This window comes from Pteropus medius, unplaced genomic scaffold (assembly GCF_902729225.1).
Source record: "Pteropus medius unplaced genomic scaffold, Ma_sr-lr_union100, whole genome shotgun sequence".
In the NCBI taxonomy this organism is placed as follows: domain Eukaryota; kingdom Metazoa; phylum Chordata; class Mammalia; order Chiroptera; family Pteropodidae; genus Pteropus; species Pteropus medius.
The window spans coordinates 19982139-20004378 of NW_024351730.1; the positions used below are offsets into that span (position 1 = coordinate 19982139).

The window sequence follows — 22240 nt, forward strand, 5'->3', positions numbered from 1 at the left end:
AAAGTCATTTTGACATTCTTCCTAGAAATTGAGAAAAAGTATGATTCTAATTACTGAATAAAAAATCCTTTCAAACATCAGGTGGCTTTCAATTCTTTGCATTCAGTAAATGACATGAAAGGAGAATCTAATAGAGTTGTCGTACAATGGATTATTAATATTTTTGGTGATTTTCATGATTTTTGGAAAACAAAATTCTTATTTATAGAGATACATTTTTGACACAACACAATAAAAAAGTAAAAAAGGGTAGAATTGATGCTGAATTTTATATCATTTTTATTAACATGCAATCGTTACCTGGACTCAAGAACTAATTGTAAAAAGATGTGCATCTATCTCGTTAAAAAAGACATTTCCTGTAAAAATTTACCTTAAAAACTTATTTACTTAAAGACTTTTGATCATGAGACATTTTAAAATTAAGATTTAAGATATAGTTCTTATATACAACAACATGGATGGACCTAGAGGTTATTATGCGTAGTGAAACAAGTCAGAGAGAGAAAGATAAATACCATATGATTCATTTATATGCATGATCTAAGGAACAGAAAGAACAAAGTAATCAAAAACAGACCCACAAATATAGAGGACAAGCTGGTGCCAGACAGAGGGAGGAAGGTTGGGGGACTGGGAGAAAGGAGTGAAGGGTTAAAGAGTACAAATTTGTAGTTGGTAGATGGACTCTGGATTGGGGAGCACAGCATAGGGAATGCAGTCAGCAGTAATGTAATGGCTACGTAGAGAGCCAGAGGAGAGAAAGAACAATTAGGGGGATTGTTTAATAAACTATATAAATGACCAATGTACTGTATACTTGAGACTAATAATAAAATAAAATTAAAAAAGATATATTCATGATTTTATTTCAGAGAAGCATAATAGGGTGATAAATACAAGAGCTTCAGCATAAAATATGAATATAGTTTTGTGATAAAATTCTGCAGAAAAATGATATAATAATATTAAATTTTATTTAAAATAGAAAAATAATCATGACTTTTCAACTATAAAATTCTTTATGCATTTATTATGAATAATAGTGAATATCAAATCACTGCTGTATTTGAATTCCATTGGAAACATTTTTTTAAATGTTATAAAAACTTTATTTTAAAATGTCAATATTTCTGGACGCTGTAAATTATATCCTCTACTATTATTTAAGCCTGTAATACAAAAAAGTTTAGAATGAACTTTGCTAGTCTATGTTACCTGGCTATTCAATCAAACATGAATTTAAATGTGTGAGATGGTACATAATTTTTCAAAATTATTTTGGAGACACTATAAGCTAAACTTTTAAGATTGCTAGACAACTGGAATGATGCCCTAGAGTTATAAGTTTGAACTGATCACTTAATTCCCACTACTGTTAAGTACCGTTTTCCATCTCATTCAGGAACATCTTTCATGAAAGGTATTTTAGAGTGGCTAATAGAGCAGAGAACTAGGATATGTGGCTATATTTTTGCCTCCTTGCTAATAGCTATTGGCATATAAGGTAGAATGTTTTGTGGTACTGTTTCACACTACTCGATGAAAGAGTTATGGGAGAAGAATCATATAACCTTGTATACTTCTAACTTATTGGAAGCTCACAACACTTATACAATAACTGTGAGTGATCAAATGACTTGGTCCAAAACTTTCATGAAAGCATAGAATAGCAATAAAGTTCAGTATACGTACTCTATTCATCAGAGAAACAGAACCAATGAGATAAGTATACATATGTACATGTATGTATGTATTTATATACACACACGTGTATATGTTTACACATGTGAAAACATTGAATTACTGTTTTCAGGAAACAGGAAGCAAATGTAGCCTAGAATTTTAGAATGTGGAAGAAACAAAAACTAATTACTTAATTTTACAGATGAGAAAACTAAACTCTTGTTTACTTGGTTTTCTAAAGTTTAAGAATCGCATTAAAGAACAATCCAAGATACTGTTCCCATGGGAATCTTTTTACTCTTTCATTTTTATCGATAATGAGAAAGATTCGCAATAGGTACCTGCTCTAAAGTGCTAGTACATGCTTTGAATGCTATAATGAAAAGGTTTTTTAAGCTACACTTTGGCTTCTAGGGAAACAGTCCTTGATTGATTAGTGAGGTGTGTGGATGAGGGAGTAATCACATTATTGCCAGATATTTGCTGTCACTCTCTACATCATGTGCTTTGGTTAGAGAAAAATAAAAAGATTATTCTAAGTGGTTTGTTTGACAATTATTCTGATGACTTTTGAAAAGGAGAAATAATGATAAATTCATTGTTTTAGGAAAATTAATTTGGTGACAGTTTTCTGAATGATTTCAAAGGATATCAAGTACTTTTGAAACTGGAATTCTAGTAAGAGTGCTACTGTGTGCGGTAAAGAAAACATCAACTGATGAGAAAGTGAACCAGGGTACTGGCATCTGAATCAGAGAAATAAAAATGAATAAGAGGCAACAATCTGTAAGAAACATAAAGGAAAATCTAAATTCTACTTTTTCTCTACTCTACCTCCAGTGCCTAGAAAAATATCTGCGGCATGGTTAAAGCTCACTCAAATTTTTTGAATGAAGTCCAGTTATGGATCCTTATTTTCGGAAAGGAAAACTAAGGAAAGTGGAAATTATTTCGTCCTGCTAGAGAAGGCATTTAATGCAGCCAATAAAGACTAGTTCAGAGATATTTAATTTTTTTCAAAAATGACTATAGTATCAGAAGTCCATACTACATTAACTAATTAAGAAAGGTAATGAAGCAGATGGATACATGAATGGCTTTACTTCCTTGTTGGCAAGAATTTTCTAGAAAGCTAAATCTAGTTCACAATACCCCTTGGTACTCAAGATTAACTACTATTAAACATGTTTTTAAAGAACGTACGCACAAGTTTCATTCCTTGAAATAATTTATAACACAAATGATAATAAGTGTATCAGAACAACTATCTTCAGAATCATAGATATAGCAGTCCTAGAAGGCACTGGATCCTGGGTTGGGGAAGAGAAAAGTTGCAAACTGGAGGAGCTAGTCCAGCTATAGAGGCTGACAGCAGAGATTCACCTGTGACAGCAAAATATTATAACCCATATTATCTTAGCAATGTCAGTTATGGTTTAGCGGAACTGTAATGGGTCAGAATTCCTCTTCAGAATGAGTAAGGGCCCAAGGCAGTCAAACCAAACTTGAGTTTGGGAACCTGGGCTTGGCATTGAATTTGACATACGCAGATATGATTTATGCAGGCAAAAGATCTTGCTGTACAAGGAGATAGAAAAACTACCCTAAAGTAAAATTGCAGTTGAGAAACTAATGTTCCAAAGAAGCATGTATCGAACAGCCCAGGTTGAGAGGCATAGTGTGAGATACTAGTTAAAAGGGACATAGGTCTGGAGGGCAGAGTGGAGATTCAGCTTAGAGAGTCTCCCTTAGGTACCAGGTTAGGACATTTTAGCAGCAGCTATGATCTTATTTGGGAGTACCGAAGGTGCTATTAAGAGATCAAAATCTTTTCTGACAGAAGATGAAATAGTTGAAGTTCCCAAATGGGGACCAGGACACGGCAGTAGGTGATTCTCTGCAGTTCAGAAGAGGCTACTGCAGTCTGGGAAGGACTCAACAGGAATCAAGTTCCAGCCCTCACTTCAGGCCCTCAAAATAGAGCTCCAGTTCCCAAGGAAGAGCCCGAAGGAGACTAATGTAGATCATTCGCCCTTGGAAACTCAGAAATTAGATATGCAACGATTAGAAATCTGGATACTCAGATTAGTGATATAAACATTTCCAAATTCCGAACCACATGATTTGGGACATGAACGGTGTTATCAAAATAGAGATACTGCAAGAAGATAAGCCATGACTCAAGGAACAACTTGAAATCCAGAAGGCAGCAATGGAACAGAATGTCCTGGGTCAAGTTTTCAGCAAAAGGAAATTGTGGCAGAACTAGGAAATACAGTCAGAGTGCAAACAGCATTTCTAGGTCCTGTTGATAGGGAGGGGAACTTTATTATAAGCCAAAATATATAGAGATTGGGTAGGGAAAATACTGTCTTGTTAGTACTAGTATAGAAAAAGGCAGGGATAGCCTATGAAAAGATAACAATTAGCCCTAACTTTAGGGAATTTGGAAGCTCAGAGTCAGGAGCAAAACTGGAAACTGATTAATGACGCTGAAAAAAATCAAAGTTTTAAAAGCGCATTTTCTCCTTTATAAAGCCAAGTCAAGTTATAACTGCTCTTGTTTCAGCAGATTACAGGTCAGTTCTTTCAGATTTGTAGCGCAGGCTCTTTAAATTTCTGTGCGGAACTGAAGTGCACTGCCAGACATTTCCTTCTTATAAATGGCATCAAATTTCTCATTTTGTGCCACTGTGAAGTAATTCTTCCAGTCACCTGTAGTCCCTAAAAATAACAAATATGAAAACATATGAAGAAATAAAATATTTCCATTATGAAGGGAAAGCTAGTATATACCAAAAGAAAAAGTTAGAAACGGTAAAGAAAGAATTTCCTTGTATTTGAATACTTTAAAATGTCATTTCTCTTTGACTGCTAATGCCACCCATCTAGAAAGTTGCCTTATAACTAAACAGAATCTGACATTTAAAGAGACATTCTGAGAAGGTTTAATTTTGTTGCCTGAATTTATAGGCTGTACAATAGTTTCTTAAAAGAGATTCTTTTAGTGTTTCTAATTATCCTGGGTCATGGGGTTACCACTGGACCCTGGAAGTGGTTGGGGCATATTTTATTTCATGAGTTACTTTTGGAAACTGTACAAAGGACTGGTCATGAGCACAAGCAAACCATGAAATAGAAAGCTGATAAGTATCATTTTCCCAGAATGCATAAATGAGGATGATATGATACTTGTAGGATACTTGTTATTTCTGAATTCACTAGACATATACTATATTTACATTTTAGATAAGAATAGCATCAAACATACAACATTTCTGAATAATCTTTACAAAATAAAAACTTTTCCAATATAAATTTATTTAATCTCATACTTGAATGCTTGCTTATAAATTAAATTTCAATAAACTGCCAATGTGCCTGAAGGGAAAGAATAACTTTTGCTGTATTGTGAGATATTAAATATATCTTATTGAATTGCAAGTTATATTAACCCGTGATGATTTGATAAAGATTTCAAATCCTATTAAAACAAAAATTCCTTAAACAAGTTTGTTTCCCTGGTTTTTATACTTTGTTCTGTGTTTACCAGATGGAGGTAGTGTATATTTAGGATAGTACATCTGTAAAGATGCCATTAAAAACAGCCCAGATTTAAACAATAAAGAGTCATATATAAATTATTACAATAACCTATTTGAGTATAAATCATATAGCACATGCAAACACATTTACTTCACAACAGTAAGAAATGTATAAAAACTTTTTTGATAAAATAAATTCTGATCAAAGTCCAGATTTTTCTGTTTTGTGGCAATTTGAGGTATGTAAACATTGGACATCATCTATCCTCACTCTACCTTCAATATTGTGTGACTAAATTGACATTGGTTTATCCAGCATGGCATCCTTCAAGACTGAGTGCCTCTAGTCCTGAACCTTTTGTCATATTTCACATCAGGCCCTTTTTAGTTTCAATTTACAGCATGACTCTTGCATTAAATTATGAGTTTCTTGAGGCAGATTCATGTGTCATTAAACCTTGCACATTCCAGATCTAGAGAATACGTGCTGAATATAGGTGTTCATGAAGAACTTTCTTATATGTAAATTAACAAGTGAGTATTCTTTAAATATTTATTGAATACATACACGAATAAATGGATAGATGAATCATGAACTATTTAAACTAAGACTTTTGCCAGTGAATTCCACCAAACATTCAAAGAAGATTTAATACCTATTCTCCTCAAACTCTTACAAAAAATCAAAGAGGAAGCAATACTTCCCAACTCATTTTATAAGATCAATATTACCTTGATACCAAAACCTGGTAAAGATAACACAAAAAACGAAAACTATAGACCAATATCTCTCATGAACACAGATGCAAAATTTCTAATTAAGATACTAGTGAACCGAATACAGTAACATATTAAAAAGATTATACACCAGGGTCACGTGGGCTTCATCCCAGAGGCACAGGGATGGTTCAACATACACAAATAGATTAAGAAGATATACTACATAAACAAATTAAAAAATAAGAATCATATGATTATATCAATAGGTGCAGAAAAAGCCTTCGACAAAATACAGCATCCATTTATGATCAAAATAATAAATTGGTATAGAAGAAAAATGCCTTAATAAAATAAAGGCCATATATAAAAAACCCTCAGTCAACATTATACTTAATGGTGAAAAACTAAAAACCTTCTAAGATCAACAACAAGACAAGTCTGTTATTCCACTATTGCCACTGTTATTCAATATAACACTAGAGGTCTTAGCGAGTGCAATCAGTCAAGAGAAAGATATAAAAGGCATCCAAATAGGAAACAAAGAAGTCAAACTGTAACTATTTGTCACTATTTGTGGATGACAAGATTCTCTATATAGAAAACCCTAATGACTCTACAAGAACACTACTAGAAACAATAAGCAAATACAGTAAAGTTTCTGGATACAAAATTAATGTTCAAAAATCTATAGTGTTCCTATATTCTAATAATGAAGTGTAAGAAAAAGAAGTGGAAAAAATAATTCCTTTTGAAATTGCAACAAAAAGAATAAAATGCCTAGGAATAAATCTAATGAAGTACCTATATAATGAAAAATATAAGACTGTATTAAAAGAAATCACAGAAAATACAAAGAAATGGAAAGATATTCTGTGTTCTTGGATTGGAAGAATCAACATAGTTAAAATGATCTTATTATCTAAAGCATTATACAGATTTAATGCAATCTCCATCAAAATCCGATCAACATTTTTTAAAGAAATAGAATAAAAAATCATCAGATCTGTATGGAAGCACAAAAGACCCCGAATTGCCAAAGCCAGCCTGAGAAGAAAGAATGAGGCTGGAGGCATCACTCTGCTCGACTTCAAATTAAATTACAAAGTGACAGTAATCAAAACAGCATGGGATTGGCAGAAAAACAGACACACAGACCAGTGGAACAGAATTGAGAGTCCAGAGGTAAACCCAAATTTATATGGGCAAATAACTTCCGACAAAAGAGCCAAAAATATACTATGGAGAAAGGAAAGCCTCTTCAATAAATGGTGCTGGGAAAACTGGAAAACCACCTGCAAAAGAATGAAACTAGATTGTTTTCTATCACCACACACCAAAATTAACTCAAAATGGATTAAGAACCGGAATATAAGACCGGAATAAACAAAATGCATAGACAAAAACATAGAAACTAAACTCAAGGACCCTGGACTTAAAGAGGATTTTATGAATTTGACCTCAAAGGCAAGGGAAGTAAAAGCTAAAATAAATGAATGAGACTACATCAAACTAAAAAGCTTCTGCTCAGCAAAAGAAATTGTCAACAAGGTAAAGAAATAATCATCCGAATGGGAAAATATATTTGCAAGCAACACTTCCGATAAGGGCCTAATATCCAAAATATACAAAGAACTCATACTACTCAATAACAACAAAAAAACAAATGATCTAACCAAGAAATGGGCAGAGGACCTGAGCAGACATTTCTCCCTAAAGGACATACAAATGGTCAATAAATATATGAAAAGATGCTCAACATTGCTAGCTATTAGGAAAATGCAACTCAAAACCACAATGAGATACCATCTCACACCTGTTAGAATAGCTATAATCAACAGGACAAGTAATAACAAATGCTGGAGAGGATGTGGAGAAATAGGAACCCTCATACACTGCTGGTGGGACTGCAAATTAGTACAGTCACTATGGAAAACAGTATGGAGTTTCCTCAAAACACTAAGAATTGATCTAGCATATGATCCAGCAATCTCTCTACTGGGTATTTATCCCAAAGACTTGAAAACTCATGTCTGAAAAGATATTTGCACACCGATGTTCATAGCAGCACTGTTCAGTGGCCAGGACATGGAAGCAACCAAAGTGTCCTATGATAGATGATTGGCTAAAGAAGCTGTGGTACATATATGCAATGGAATACTACTCAGCCATAAGAAGAGATAAAATACTGCCATTTGAGACAACCTAGATGGACCTCGAGATAATCATGCTAAGCGAAATAAGCCAGACCGAAAAAGTTGAAAATCACATGATATCACTTATATGTGGGATATAAACCTAAAAGCAACAAATGAACAGGACAAGCAGAGACTCAGGGACATGGACAATGGACTAGTGGTTACCAGAGGGGAGATGGTGGGGGAGGAGGGAAGAGGTAGACAGGGTAAAGGGGGTCAAATATAGGGAGCTTGGGAGAGGGTGAAGTGGGGATCAAATATATGGTAGCTGAAGGAAACTGGACTCTCGGTGGCAATCACACAATATATAGATGTCAAATTATAATGTACACCTGAAAATTATATAATTGTATTAACCAATGTTACCCCAATAAACTTAAAAAAGCAACAAAGGAACAGAACAAACAAACAGAGACTCATGGACATGGACAATGGACTAGTGGTTACCTGAGGGTAGGGGAGAGGGGAGAGGTGGGAGGTAGACGGAGAAAAAAATTTAAATAATTTTTTCAATTAAAAAAAATAAATTAAAATAAATAAATAAATAAACTAATAAGACTTACTACTTTTATATGTATTATTTATGATCAGGAGAATATTCTAAGTTCTTGTATATTATTTACCATCATCCTCCCAAAACACTTATGCCATAGGTGTTAGTATTTTCTCCATATTCAGTGATGTAACCAGAGTTTTGGCAGATTAATCAATATATTGAAAGTCATAGATTCAGGAAGTTGTAAATCCCAGCTCAATCTGACACAAAGGACATGTTATTATCATTTCTGGAGTGCACGTAAAGACAGTCTTTCTTATTAGACCGGCACGTACTTTTTTTAGGTTGAAGTTAGAAAAACCATGGAATTCAGATATTGAATTCAGATATTCAACCTTATCTTTTCTACTTCTATACCCTAATGAGATATCATGCGTGGTATCAACTTTCATATAACTTTGGATAAAATTCTCCTGGTAATTAACATTCAATGATCTAGCATAATGAAAATTTGTCTTGTTTAATAAAGATTTTTTTCTGAGTCTTCCACTAAAAAAGTGTGTGTATTAGTCTTCTTTGTTCAAACTTGTAATGCATCAGTTACAATGAAAAATTTGCTTTAGGCTCTTATACTAGGAGTTAGTTTTGAAAAGTTAAAGGTAGTATTTTTGAAAATAAAAAAGTATAATTTTAAAACACTAAAACTATTTGCCATTTTAACGAATTTGGAGAAAAATGTTTCAGAAAAAAATTAACTATATAACTCTTTCAAAATTGAGTTTTCATCTATGTTTTTAAGCAGAATACATTCCTAAGGTTATGTTTACTTCCCAGTGCACCAACCAAAACTCTCCTCCTTTCTGTCCAATTCAATAGAGAATATTGAAAATAGAAGGTGGCATTATTAGGTGGATAACTCCTCAAATTTGTTTAAGTTAATATTCTGTTAATGCATTATTTTTATCATTAATAAAACATTTTGACAGAAATCATAACAAGAGCCACAATACACAGGATTTGCTTCAATAAAAGTAAAGCTGTATTTCAGCACTGAATGCCATATTTGTGTATTGTCATTTTTAAAATTAAGTTTAGATTCCATGTTTCCTATAACTCAGACAGTATTTTTAGGGAGCGAAAACTTACTACAGGATAAAAAAAAAGTCTATTCTCTTGGTGAATCCTTATTAACAAAGTAACCACTGTTTTCTAAATAATATGGAGTCTTTAAAGAAGATGGTACTGTACTGAGCGACTAAAGATGAGAAGGAAGCGTATGCCAATTTAAATAAAGAGTAAAGATTTAGAAATAAATTTAGACTGACACACATTAGAATGACAAGATCTCTCCCATTTAGCATATTAGTAAGTAGAAGGAGAAATATGTATCAAATACTCAAAGTCAACATTTGGTAGCAGTCACAAAACTAATTCTTATTTTAGAGTAATTCATAAGAAAGTAAAAAGGGAAATTAAACTCAGAAAAATGTTCACCTTTGCGCATAAAGGGGGATTTGCTGTGATTCAACACTGTGTTTGATAGATGTGTATAATTCACCAGAGGATTGTTCTTCATCATTTCAAATGAAGTGTGATAGATGATATCATCCAAGATTTCATCATTCAGGTTCTTCTCTAGAAATCTAGTAATCTTCTTGATTTCCTGCTTTGGATTCTATTAATGGTTAAAGAAACATATCACAGAAAATGGTAAACAAATCATTAACAATATAAAAAATATGATATTTATAATCTTTTAAAAATGCTGATTCTGAATATTGAATACATATTTGGTTGGGTCTATTAATAATTTTTAAAAGTTAATCATAAAAATGAAAAAAATCAATAATTTATGTTTAGCCAAAACAGAGTAGAAATATTTCGTTTGTTCAAACTTTATATTTTCAGTTTACCTTCAAAGTACAAGAACAAACCTTGGGCTAAATCTTAACAATACGTAGAGAAAAACAATCTTAACAGTTATTTTAAGCTCGATTTATAATCAAATTTGAACTGTGCCTGTTTTAAGGACCCAATACTTTCTATTCTTACTGTAACTTTTTTCTATTTTTAATAAAAATTTCTTTATAGTTTTGAATACTTAAAAACAAAATAATAAATTTATGGACAACTTCAAGCGTAAATACTTATTAGACCTTGCTTGGACAAAAATTATTAAAAATAAACTAATGAAGGTACAAAGATATCAAACCTAAATTATTCATTAGCTATTGAGAATAAAAAGAACAAAATCTGAGAAATGGATTATTTTCCAGGTTTTAATAACATAAACTTAATAGCTGTAATTTTTTAGGAGATATACTAAAATCTACATGAATATATCTAGAAAGAGTTTGAGGAGGTGATAACTAAGCTGAAAAAGATGAACCAGAATTTACCAAAACACATGGTCTTTTGAGGTGTTGAAGAGTGAGTTTCCAATAGAGAAAACAGTTAAAACTCTTGGAGGTTATTAATGTCTTATAGAGTGTTCATGGAAAAACAAAAGCAAATGGTTGGAGTTAAGTTTGAGTCTTCCATATGAGTCTTCCATAGGAGCAATAGAGGCTATAAAACTGGAAAGATAAGCTGAGGTAAAATTGAGAACATCCTTAGACAACCTGCTGAAGAATTTGAACTGTATTTGTAATTCCATAGGGAAGCAACAGAATTTAATAATGTGTCTTTTTAACTCTGTGTATGTGTGTGTACATGTGTGTATGTGTGTGCATATACCACAAGTGTATGTTTTGGTAGAAAGTTCCCTAGCAGGGAAGTTATGGCAATATTTTATGAATCAGACCTGAATGAGAGAAGAATGAGATGACTAATTAAGAGATATCAGTGATTAGGATGAGTAAAAGTTCAGAAATGATGATAGTAGAGCAAAGGCCAAAAGAAAAGTTAGTAGCAGTACCAGGAAAACACATAAATGAACAAGCAAATAGAGAACAATTTCTGCATGATGAAACTCTCATAGGGTTTCAAAGTGTCTTGAGAGAATCTGGCCACTGGTAAAGTATCAATTATGATGTTAGTCTATAAACCAGTAGAAGTACAGAGTGTTGACTCCTATGGAATCTTCCTCTGTTGTATTTCTTTCACCTAGTTGGTTGATAATTTATGCAGATACTCATAAACTTGATGTAAACTATTAGATTTCCCTTTGAATTTGATTCTTGATATGTAATTATAATTTTGTTCTATTGTTATATTAAACCTCTTATATAACATTGTCTAAAAATGACTGCATGACAGGGGAAAAACATTGTCTTTTAAGTGTGATGTATGTAGCCAATTTGAGTGGGATTCAAAATATCTGGATGTGCTTATAAGTCTGGTTCAGCCAGACCATAAATCAATATGAATGAGTTGATTTGAATGAGGAACTCAGCTAAATAAGAGAAATAGCTGACATGAGAGTGTCATGTGGGGGACAGCATGATGAATGATTTAGAATTTGTGTGCCAGCCCATCCAGGAAATGTATTCTTCCATTCTGTGGAGAAAAGGAAATATATTCAGAAGGTAAAATTGCTCTTTCATAAAGCTAATAATTATTACTCAGGTATCCAGGAAGTAAAGAGTACAGAACTTAACTCTCATTCATAAAAACAACACCCTAGAAATTCTGCCTACAAGAGACTCACTTCAGATTAAGAGACACACACAGACTAAAAGGAGGAAGGGGATAGAAAAAGATATTGCCTTGATGGATCTAGAGGGTATTTTGCTGAACGAAGTAAGTCAGATAGAGAAAGACAGATATCACATGATTTCATGTACATGTGGAATCTAAAGAACAAAATAAACAAAAACTACAAAAACAGAAATAAACTCATAGATAACAGAATATTTTGAGGACTACTAGTTGGGCAGAGGTTGGAGGGGGGATCGTGAAAAAGGGTAAAGGGATTAAGAAGTACAAATGGATAGTTACAAAATAGACATGGATATATAAAATGTAGCATAAGGAAAATAGTCAACAATATTGTAAATAATATGTAACAGAGAAGAGAGATACTTGATTTAGTGGAGTGACCATTTCATGAGATATATAGATCTCTAATCACTATGCTGTACAACTGAAACTAATATATGATTGTATGCTAACTATAATTTTTAAAAAAACTCATTGAATTGCACAATATAAATACAAGCAACTGATTTTCCATTATATTTCAATAAAGTCAGGGGGAAAAATTTTTTTAAATTTTAAAAAACATTTTATTTTTGTCACTGTGTATTATTTGCCTTAAACACTGGTAAGGTTTAGACCACAGAGTCTCTACGGGCTGTAAACAAGTATGATAGAGATTGGGGGTCTGTGATGCAGAAAAACTCAGAGAATTCTTTTTAATAAGATGTAAGAAATAATCTGGAGTTTCTCAGGAATATTTGGAGCAAGAAAGATTTTACTGGGGGCATGATTTCTGTTATGCAAAGTAGAATTGATGTCACTTAAATATTTGTTATTATTGCTCACTCATTTACTTATTCATTCATTCAAACAATCAATTATTCATACGATAGTTACCATCGAACCCTTATTTATGTGATAGGCGCTATATTAGGTATTGTAGATGTAGTCATAAGAATGATATATATCATGCCTTCCATCAAGAATCTGAAAGTCTAAAATGAGTCTTATTTGTATGCTCCAGCTTTTAGAACTAGAGGAACTTGGTTTCCACATATTTCCCAGATGAGTGTGTGTGTGCACATGCATGTATTGTGTGTGTGTGTGTGTGTGTGTGTATGTGTGTGTGTGTGTGTGTGTTTTCCTTAATTTAAGTAAAATAGCTCCAGAATAAGCCTGGAACTTTGCAGTAGTATTTGAACTAATGTTAGTTCATATGGGAAACTAAATGAATGCTTATGAGTCCCTGACTAAGAGGGAGGTAGTAAGAAAGTAAAGGGGAGGGCACATTTGAAAGATATCATGGGATGTTCAGGATATAGTGGAACCATATCCACTATATGGGAGCCAATGAGGACACTTTACTTTGAAGCTTTGAAAACTCAATGGATGAATATCATTAACAAAAAGATAGAAGAGAAGAAGAAAAGGAGTATATATTGGAGAGAGAGAAGTAAGATGAGTTTTATTTTGAATATGTTAAATTTGAGGGTCATTTTAATAAAAGCAGGGGATTGAATTTGGGGGAAAATTTAAAATGGAGTTTTGGGAAGTCATTAGCATATAAATAGTTTTGGCAATAGTGGACATGAACATGAGTACCAAAATATAGCAAACAGCTTTAAAAAATGGCTAAATGATAGAGATCTATAGGAAAACCATGAGAGTGTGATAACCTGTTAAATGTAAGAATTTCAAAAAGAAAATGTGCTCAAAATAAACATAATGGTTTGAAAGGATAAGAGGAAGAAAGATGTCATTGATTTAACAATTAGAAATGATCTTAGCAAGATTTGGGTAAGCAGGCATGGTGAAATAGAGTAAAGGCAAAACAATCATGTTATTTTGGACTTCGTAGATTGTTGAAAAAAATATATAATCCTTTTGTCCCAAGATGTAGTGGAATTATCCAGAATGAATTTCTACTATTTTACCTCTTTCATATCTTCATAGTGCAAGAAAAGTATTGGGTGTTCTTCTTTTTTCTTCCACCAGCTCTTAACATGATTAAACCAGGAACCATAGGCCACTAAAACCAGAAAGACAGTCCATTTCCATAATCACTCATAAAATTAAAAATTTGTTTCTAAACAGTGTCAGATTATAAAACGTTTTGTGGAATTTAGTAATCAAGGAAACTGAGAATATAAGGTCAATTTAAAAATATATATAATCTGCAAAATATGAACTTTGCAGATTAAACAATAAAAGTAAAAAATATAAACTACAAAGGAAACATTTCAACTAAAAATACATTGACTTCCAATAGGTTACACTTAGCCTCACACAAAAGGAAACTATTCTTTTATGAAGTACTCATATCAACTATTTAAGTAACTACTACAAATAGTATAACAGATTTTATTAATAGTTTAGGTGAGGTAAAGAATTTCTACTGTGAGTAGAAAGCGAGACTGGATTTCTAGCAACCGAAAAGAGATTAGAGAATATTTTCATTAAACCAATCTTTATATACTGAATTCCATAGCAAAATATTAGACATATTTTATTTAATTTTTAAATGGTATTTGAATGTAGTTGTTACTGACTTAGAAAATAAGTATTTTGAAATGAAAAGTGATATCATAGTTAATGGTATTGTTAAACATAACAAATTACTTAGTAATTTTAAGCCAAGGCCTATCTACCATTTCCAGTAATGAATTTCTCCAGATATTCTTCCCAGGTGCCGGGAAAAGGTTGCAAATTATTCATTAAGTCAAAATGGTAATATGAGACTGCAACATCCTTGGCATTTCGAGCCAGATAAATCATCTGAAAGATAAGCAGAAAGAAAACCAAATAGATGGTATTTTATTAAAGAAAAAATAATAAATGTATAGTCAAGGAAAGTAAAATATTTGAAGTCCATGAAATGAAAAAACAGGAAAATATTAGAGAAAATTAATCAAACAAAAAGTTGGCTCTTTTAAAAAAAAATCAGTAAAATTGATAAACAGCTAGCAAGACTGACAAAATAAGAGAGAGAAGACACAAATAAAAGTATGAAAAGATGCTCCACATCATATGTCATCGGGGAAATGCAAATTAAAACAACAATGAGACATCACTCCACAATTATTAGAATGATCAAAATTCAGAACAGCAAATCCTACTATGAATATAGAATGACAGGAACTCTCATTGCTGGTGGGAATGCAAAATTGTACTGCAACTTTGGAAGACACTTTGGCAGTTTCTTATAAAACAAACCATACTCATACCATATAATTTAGCAATTGTACTGCTTGGTATTTACACAAAGGAGTTGAAAAATCAGGTACACACAAAATAAGGTGCATATGGTTATTTGTAGCAGCTTTACTCATAATTTCTAAAACATGGAAGCAGCCAAGATGTCCTTCAGTAGATGAATGGGTAAATAAACTGTGGAACCTCCAGACAATGGAATATGATTCAGCAGAAAAAAGAAATATGCTATCAAGCCATGAAAAGACACGGAAGAATCTTAAGTGCGTATTACTAAGTGAAAGAATACAATTCGTAAAAGCTACGTACTATATGATTCCAACTCTGTGACATTCTGGAAAAGGCAAAACTATGGAGACAATAAAAGGATCAGCGGTTACCAAGTTTGGGGCAAAGGGAAGATAATAGGTGAAGCACAGAGATGTTCAGGGCAGTGAAACTATTCTGTATGGTACTATAATGGTGAATATATATGTCATACATTTGTTCAAGTCCATGGAATGTACAACACCAAGAGTAAACTCTAATGTAAATCATGGACTTTGGGTGATAATGTGTCAATGTAGGTTAATCAATTGTAACAAATGTACCACTGTGGTCAGAGATGTTGATCATGGGGAGTCTAAGCATGTGTGAGGGCAAGGGTTGTATGGGAAATCTCTGCCTTCCTTTCAGTTTTGTTGTGAACCTAAAATATCTGTAAAAAATAGTCTGTTAAAGGAGAGAATAACAAAGGAATATTATGAACAACTTTTCATTACAAAATTCAACAACTTAAAATTCCTCACACATTGCAAACTTGCAAAAATCAGCTAAGATGAAATAGATAATAGATAATCTGAATAGCCCCACAACTATTGAAGAAACTGAATTTCAGATTTAAAAGTTCCTCCAAAACAAATATCTAGGCATAAGTTTTTCACTGGAGAATTTTACCAAACAATCAAATAAAAATAGACATCATTATATTGAATTTTCAGAGAAGGCCAAAATATCTAGGGATAGCTAGGGATTAATAGTAACAATTATTATGCTGAGATGAGAATCTTGTTACTACATAACTTTGGAAAATGATTATGGAGATTTCGACTAAAGTAATTTAAACATTTTTATTAAAATCCTTTCTTATAGAGATCAGTTCTCAAGGTAGCAGGTAAATCAAACATTTGAGCAATCATTTACTACTTTAGAGAGTAAAAGGATAGGGTTACAGAAAGAAATTGAATAGCAATTTAGAGTACCTTGCAGTTGTTCTGCCAGAAAGACTTTGGAAGGAGATCAATTGGTAGATGTGTCTTCAAAAGGCGAGGTGATGGATTCTTCTCTAGTTGTTCTAAACCTGGAAAAATTTAGTCTGTTATATAGAGATATTAGAGTCTCTAAGGAGCCTGCATTTCCTGATTTTCTTGACCAAACTTTCAAAATATTTTTGAGCAGTATATAATGCTGCGAAATTTTAAACCAATCGTAGACATTTTTTACCTGGATTCTAAGAGGCAATATTGGATAATGGTTAAGGGCATAAATTCTGAGATTAGCCTTGGATTCAAATCCTAACTCTATCACATTCTCATTGTGAGACATTTGAAAGTATCCTAGTCTCTATGTTTTGCTTTCTCCACTTCCAAAATGAGGAGTAATAATACCAACTTTAGCACTTCAGAGTTTTATAATACCTGTGCATATTATAAATAATTATGAAAATGTTTCCTGCATGTCAAAGAGATGTCAATAACTAGTAATTCTCATATCAGCTATTGCTTTGCATCAGCCATTATAGTATAGATGATATGATTTTTGTATAGCATTAGCTGTTGTATCTGCATTTTCATTATTTTCTTTACATGTCATATATTACATATCTATGCAAAATGAAAATGTTCTGTAAATTTTAGGTGTTAGCTGAACTCTCCATAGTCAGACAACTAGTATGTGGTAGAACTTGGTTTCATATTAAGTCTTTGGATAAAAGATATATGAACTTGCCTAAGACAGAAATCCATTTATTTCTACATTTAGAGCCAAGAAGAACCCAGGGTCATGGATCTCGCTTCATAGTGACCTGGCCAGTCTGAAGGCACTTTTGAGGTAAAGGCATACTCAGATGATTTCTGACATAGACTAGGAAGAGCTGGCTAACCCTTTTCATTTACTATTCCTTTAATGGACTCAGCAGCCTTTATCATATCCCAGATATATCTGTTAAAGATGCCAATTCCTTACAGAGTCACCAACCCCTATTATCTCAATTATTATTGTCTCCTCCTTCAGGTTTCACATCCAATAAATCTTAAAGTTCTATGCATACTTTTTTACAACATTACTTATATCCAGTCTAACCTCTAGATTACCTATTAATCCTACATTATCTTTCCACCTTTTGCATATGAAGGTATACCTGCCCAAAATTGTATGACTCACTCTTTAAAAGCAATCTTATGCTTCAATTGCTTACAAAAATTTATTACATATGTTTAAAAGCCACTCAGTGTCTATTAAAACACCTTGCTAAAATGTTATATATAGCACTTATTTTTGTTTCATAATTTACTTATTTGTTTATTGTCAGTTCCCATGCATCTTCCCTATGTTCACCCTTAAACGCAGACACTAGAATAGAGATTCCATGAGAGCAGAGATGTAGCTTATTTTGTTCACTAACAAATGTTCTGTAGAGAGTAGTGCACAACACATCATTGTATTAAGAAGAAGAACCCCTTAATATTAATGAAGATAGGGTTGGCAGACTTAGGAGATAGAGATGTAAAAATCTCAGTTAAATTTGAATTTCAGATTAACAGAAGATACCTTTTAGTATAAATATTTCCCATGCTATTTGGGAGAAACTTATACTGTATAAAATAGCTATTTGTATTTCAAATTTAATTGAGTAACCTGAATTTTATATGGAAATATTAATTATACATCTATAAAATTTCACCAGGTATCTCATAATGCTTCTACTGACCTGGTAGTTGCAGCCACTTTACTCAGCATGTGGAGAGAAATCATAATCTTGCACTCACTATTCCTCAATGCCATGCCACAAACTTTTATTCCTGTTTCTTTTATGAAGTCTTCCCCATATTGTTGTTCCTCATCCTTCCCTCAACTTCATTGAAAAATTTCTCGGCCTCTTCTGTCTTGTAATTGTTTTGCAATTACATATGAGGTTCTTTAAATTAACCTTTTACATGCCCAAATATGAATGTATTCACATTCAGGCTCCAGAGTAAATCTGAGTGTCAGTTTATCCTCCTTCACTTGATAAACTTCACATACTCTGTCTCCCACCAATACTACCTAACTCCCTGACTCCCAATTACTTTGATTCTATCACTTTTTAAATTTTATTTTATACTTTTCTATGGCTCTGTAGTCTTTACTCACTCTTGCACTCATTTTGGTTGCTTGCCCCAGAATAATCCTTTAGTTCCAAGTTTTAGCATCTGTCCTCTGACTTTTGGCAACCATGCAGAAGGAATGACATCCTCCCAGTTGGTTCTTCTCTGCCTATAAGTAATTAGCTCCAGCAGGGGAGAGAATTTGGATTCTGCTTTTAAACCGGTATACAATTTCACCACCATACTTCTTCTTATCCCAGGTTTCCAGCAGCACTGGAAAACCAGGCCTCACTTTTATCATCATCATCATCATCATCATTATTTTATTTATTTTAATTTTTTGCTTGGGTCCACTTAAATGTAGATTTTTCTTTTTTTAATTTAATTTTATTATTAGTTTCAAGTATACAGTACATTGGTTAGACATTTATATAGTTTATGGAACAATCCGCCTCGTTTCTCTTTCCTCTGGCTCTGCACATAGCCATTACAATACTGCTGACTACATTCTCTATGCCATGCTTCCCATCCCCATGACCAGCTATCAGCTACTAATTTGTACTTCTTTAATTCTTCACCATTATTTATTATGCTGACACTAGTTAACGAAATCCAATGTTTCAAGTGTACAATTCAACAGTATGTCTTATACATATTGCATTGTGTGTTCACTGACCGGAGTTAGATTTTCTGTCATCACATATTTACCCCTTTTATCCCTATCTACCTCACCCCTCTACCCTCTTCCCTTATCCTCTAGTAACCTCTAGTCTACTGTCCATGTCCATAAGTCTCTGTTTGTTTGTCATATTTGCTTGTTGCTTTTAGGTTTATATCTCACATATAAGTGATATCATGTGGTTTTTGGTTTTTTCTGTCTGGCTTATTTCGCTTAGCATGATTATCTCGAGGTCCATCTATGTTGTCACAAATGGCAATATTTCATCTCTTCTTATAGCTAAGTAATATTCCATTGTATATATATACCATAGCTTCTTTATCCAATCATCTAGGACACTTCGGTTGCTTCCATGTCCTGGCCACCATGAGTAATGCTGCTATGAACATCTTACACCCTTCTCACTTGCCTACAGGACATCTTACTTTTCTAATTCTCTCTTAGTTAACTATATATTTCTTAAGAATTGCAAGCCCTACACGATCTGTCCCTGTCTAGTTGTCAATTGTTTTGTATTTCACTTTACTCTTCTTTTATTGTTATTCCTGTTGTTGGCTATTATAGTAGCTGTTTTTTAGTCCCTGGACTATACCAATGTCTTTTCTGAATCTAGACCTTTATAATAAATACTTCGCCTTCTTGAAATATGCTTTCTCCAACTATGTGCATGGCCATAGGTCTCAGTTCAGAGAAGATATCCTTAATTGTCCAATCTAAAGTAAACTCTCTTATTGTTCTCTTTCATAGAGCCCTGTTCTTGGATACATAAGACTAATAATAATATATATTGTTAGTTTATTTACTTAGTTAATGTTGCAACATTATTTTAAGCAACTTGGAGAAAAGACATCTGATTTGCTAATCATTTTATATCTAGCTTATTATACTTTAAATTTTTTTTTTTAATTTTCAGTTACAGTTGACATTCAATATTGTTTTATATTAGTTTCAGATGTCCAGCATAGTGGTTAGACATTTATATAATTTACAAAGTGATCTTTCCCAATTACTCTAGTACCCACCTGGCACTATATATAGTAATTACAATATTATTTACTGTATTCCTTATGTTCAGTTGTGTATTCTCTTGACTATTTTATAACTACTGATTTGTAGTACATCATTTTTAGAACACTAAATAATTATTTGTGGAATAAAATATGAATTGTATTAATAATAAATTTTATGTTTTAAGAGGAGTTGGTACTTATTTACTTATGTATTTATCTATAACAATGTCTTAAATTAAGAGCTTATTGCTCTAATCTGCCAAATTTTACACCAAAAAAGTCAATAAAAGATAAGAACCATTTTTTATGTTTTCAGTCAAATTTTTATGTTAACAGCCAATTTTGTTGTTTTCTACAAAATTCTTCCATTTTTGATTATACCCGGATATGTAATGGACTAAAATTACGGTTTCTCTGTATGCCTTAGTTATTGTACTTTCAAACTTCCATTTTATGTTACCAAATCTATTCTATTTTCTTTAAATGGAAATCAAAAATATAATAATTAATATGCTGTGTGAATAATATTATAAAATTATAATTCCCAGATGGTTTAAAATTACCTGAAGTTCTTAGTCCAGGGATAGCCATTTCCAACATTGGAACTTTAACAGTTATAAAATCTCTCTTACATTTTTCAACATCTCCATCATTTAGAACCATGTCCGCAATTTCACTTAGCCAAGTGGTACCTGTGGCAAAAGGCAACATTTTTTATAACTGTCACCTGGATCTGAGGGAAAAAGTACTCGTCGGAAGCCTGCCATCTTAATACATTCTGTTGGAAATTTAATTCTGCAGTTTCCCTGTCTATGCTCCAAATGCTCATTCTAATGTACTTGAAATAGATGGCTAGACTGGCTAATAGAAATACTAATTTTATTTAAGATGATAATGATTTTATAAAGGAGTTGATTTTAAGGAAACAAAGGTAGAAGTCAGAGTTGCATTTTCAGGCCACAAAACTCACCTGATTTGGGGTAAGTGGCTATCACAATGTCATCTGGTCTGCTGTGGAACTGTTCACACTTTTCCAAGTTGTTCGCAAAAGCATAGGTAATGGGATAACTGTGGACCATCTTCAAATTTTTTCTCAGCACGTCTTGTGGTGAAATCATTTTTGTATCAGATTGTGCAAGTAGTTAATAGAATATTTACTGACAATGAAATCATGGAGAAATAAAGAGAATAAAAATCAGAAGCTGAGTAGCTAATTTTATCCTTAAAATATTGTAACTTGACACAAAGTAAAATTAGCCTTTAACTGAGCACACAGAGATCTAAATACAAAGGGCGTTTTTGTGGTTGTAAAGCTGTAGATTGCAAGAGCAGCAACTGGCTCAGTGACAAGCAGAACAAAGGTCATTAGTGGAAGCTTTGGAAAGGAATGGAACTGCATATCCTACTTTGAATTAAAAATCACATGTCACAGAAATATGCTAAAAGGTATCTGGACTTAAAACAAAATAAATCCATCCTTCATTACATTTCAGTTTACCTCATTTTTCCTTTTAGGAAATCTATTGTCTTTCTTCCATTGTTTTTCTGTACATCATGCACCTATTTTCTCTTTCTGCTTGTGAGATTTTTTTTTTATCACTGATTTTGAGCAATTGAATTATGATGTGCCTTGGTGTGGTTATTTTCATGGGTGTGTATATGTATGTGTGAGCTTCAGGTTTACCAAGCTTCTTAGATATGTGGGTTTATAGTCAT

At 32.7% G+C, this 22240-nt stretch overlaps 1 protein-coding gene across 2 annotated transcripts; it reads right to left on the reverse strand.

Moving 5' to 3' along the window:
* Positions 1 to 1129: 1129 nt before the first annotated feature.
* On the reverse strand, positions 1130 to 21794 carry SULT1B1 (sulfotransferase family 1B member 1). Of its 2 annotated transcripts, none has more exons than XM_039845366.1 (7): positions 21495 to 21794; positions 21088 to 21216; positions 16733 to 16824; positions 14930 to 15056; positions 14216 to 14310; positions 10137 to 10317; positions 1130 to 4410 (listed from the first exon to the last, which is right to left on the reverse strand). In XM_039845366.1, the coding sequence occupies exons 1-7, from the start codon at positions 21640 to 21642 to the stop codon at positions 4298 to 4300; spliced, it is 885 nt and encodes a 294-aa protein (XP_039701300.1). In that variant the 5' UTR covers positions 21643 to 21794; the 3' UTR covers positions 1130 to 4297. The 2 variants fall into 2 exon arrangements, with proteins under 2 accessions (XP_039701300.1, XP_039701299.1); XM_039845365.1 differs by having other exon boundaries at positions 16733 to 16830; positions 21495 to 21659.
* Positions 21795 to 22240: the final 446 nt, after the last annotated feature.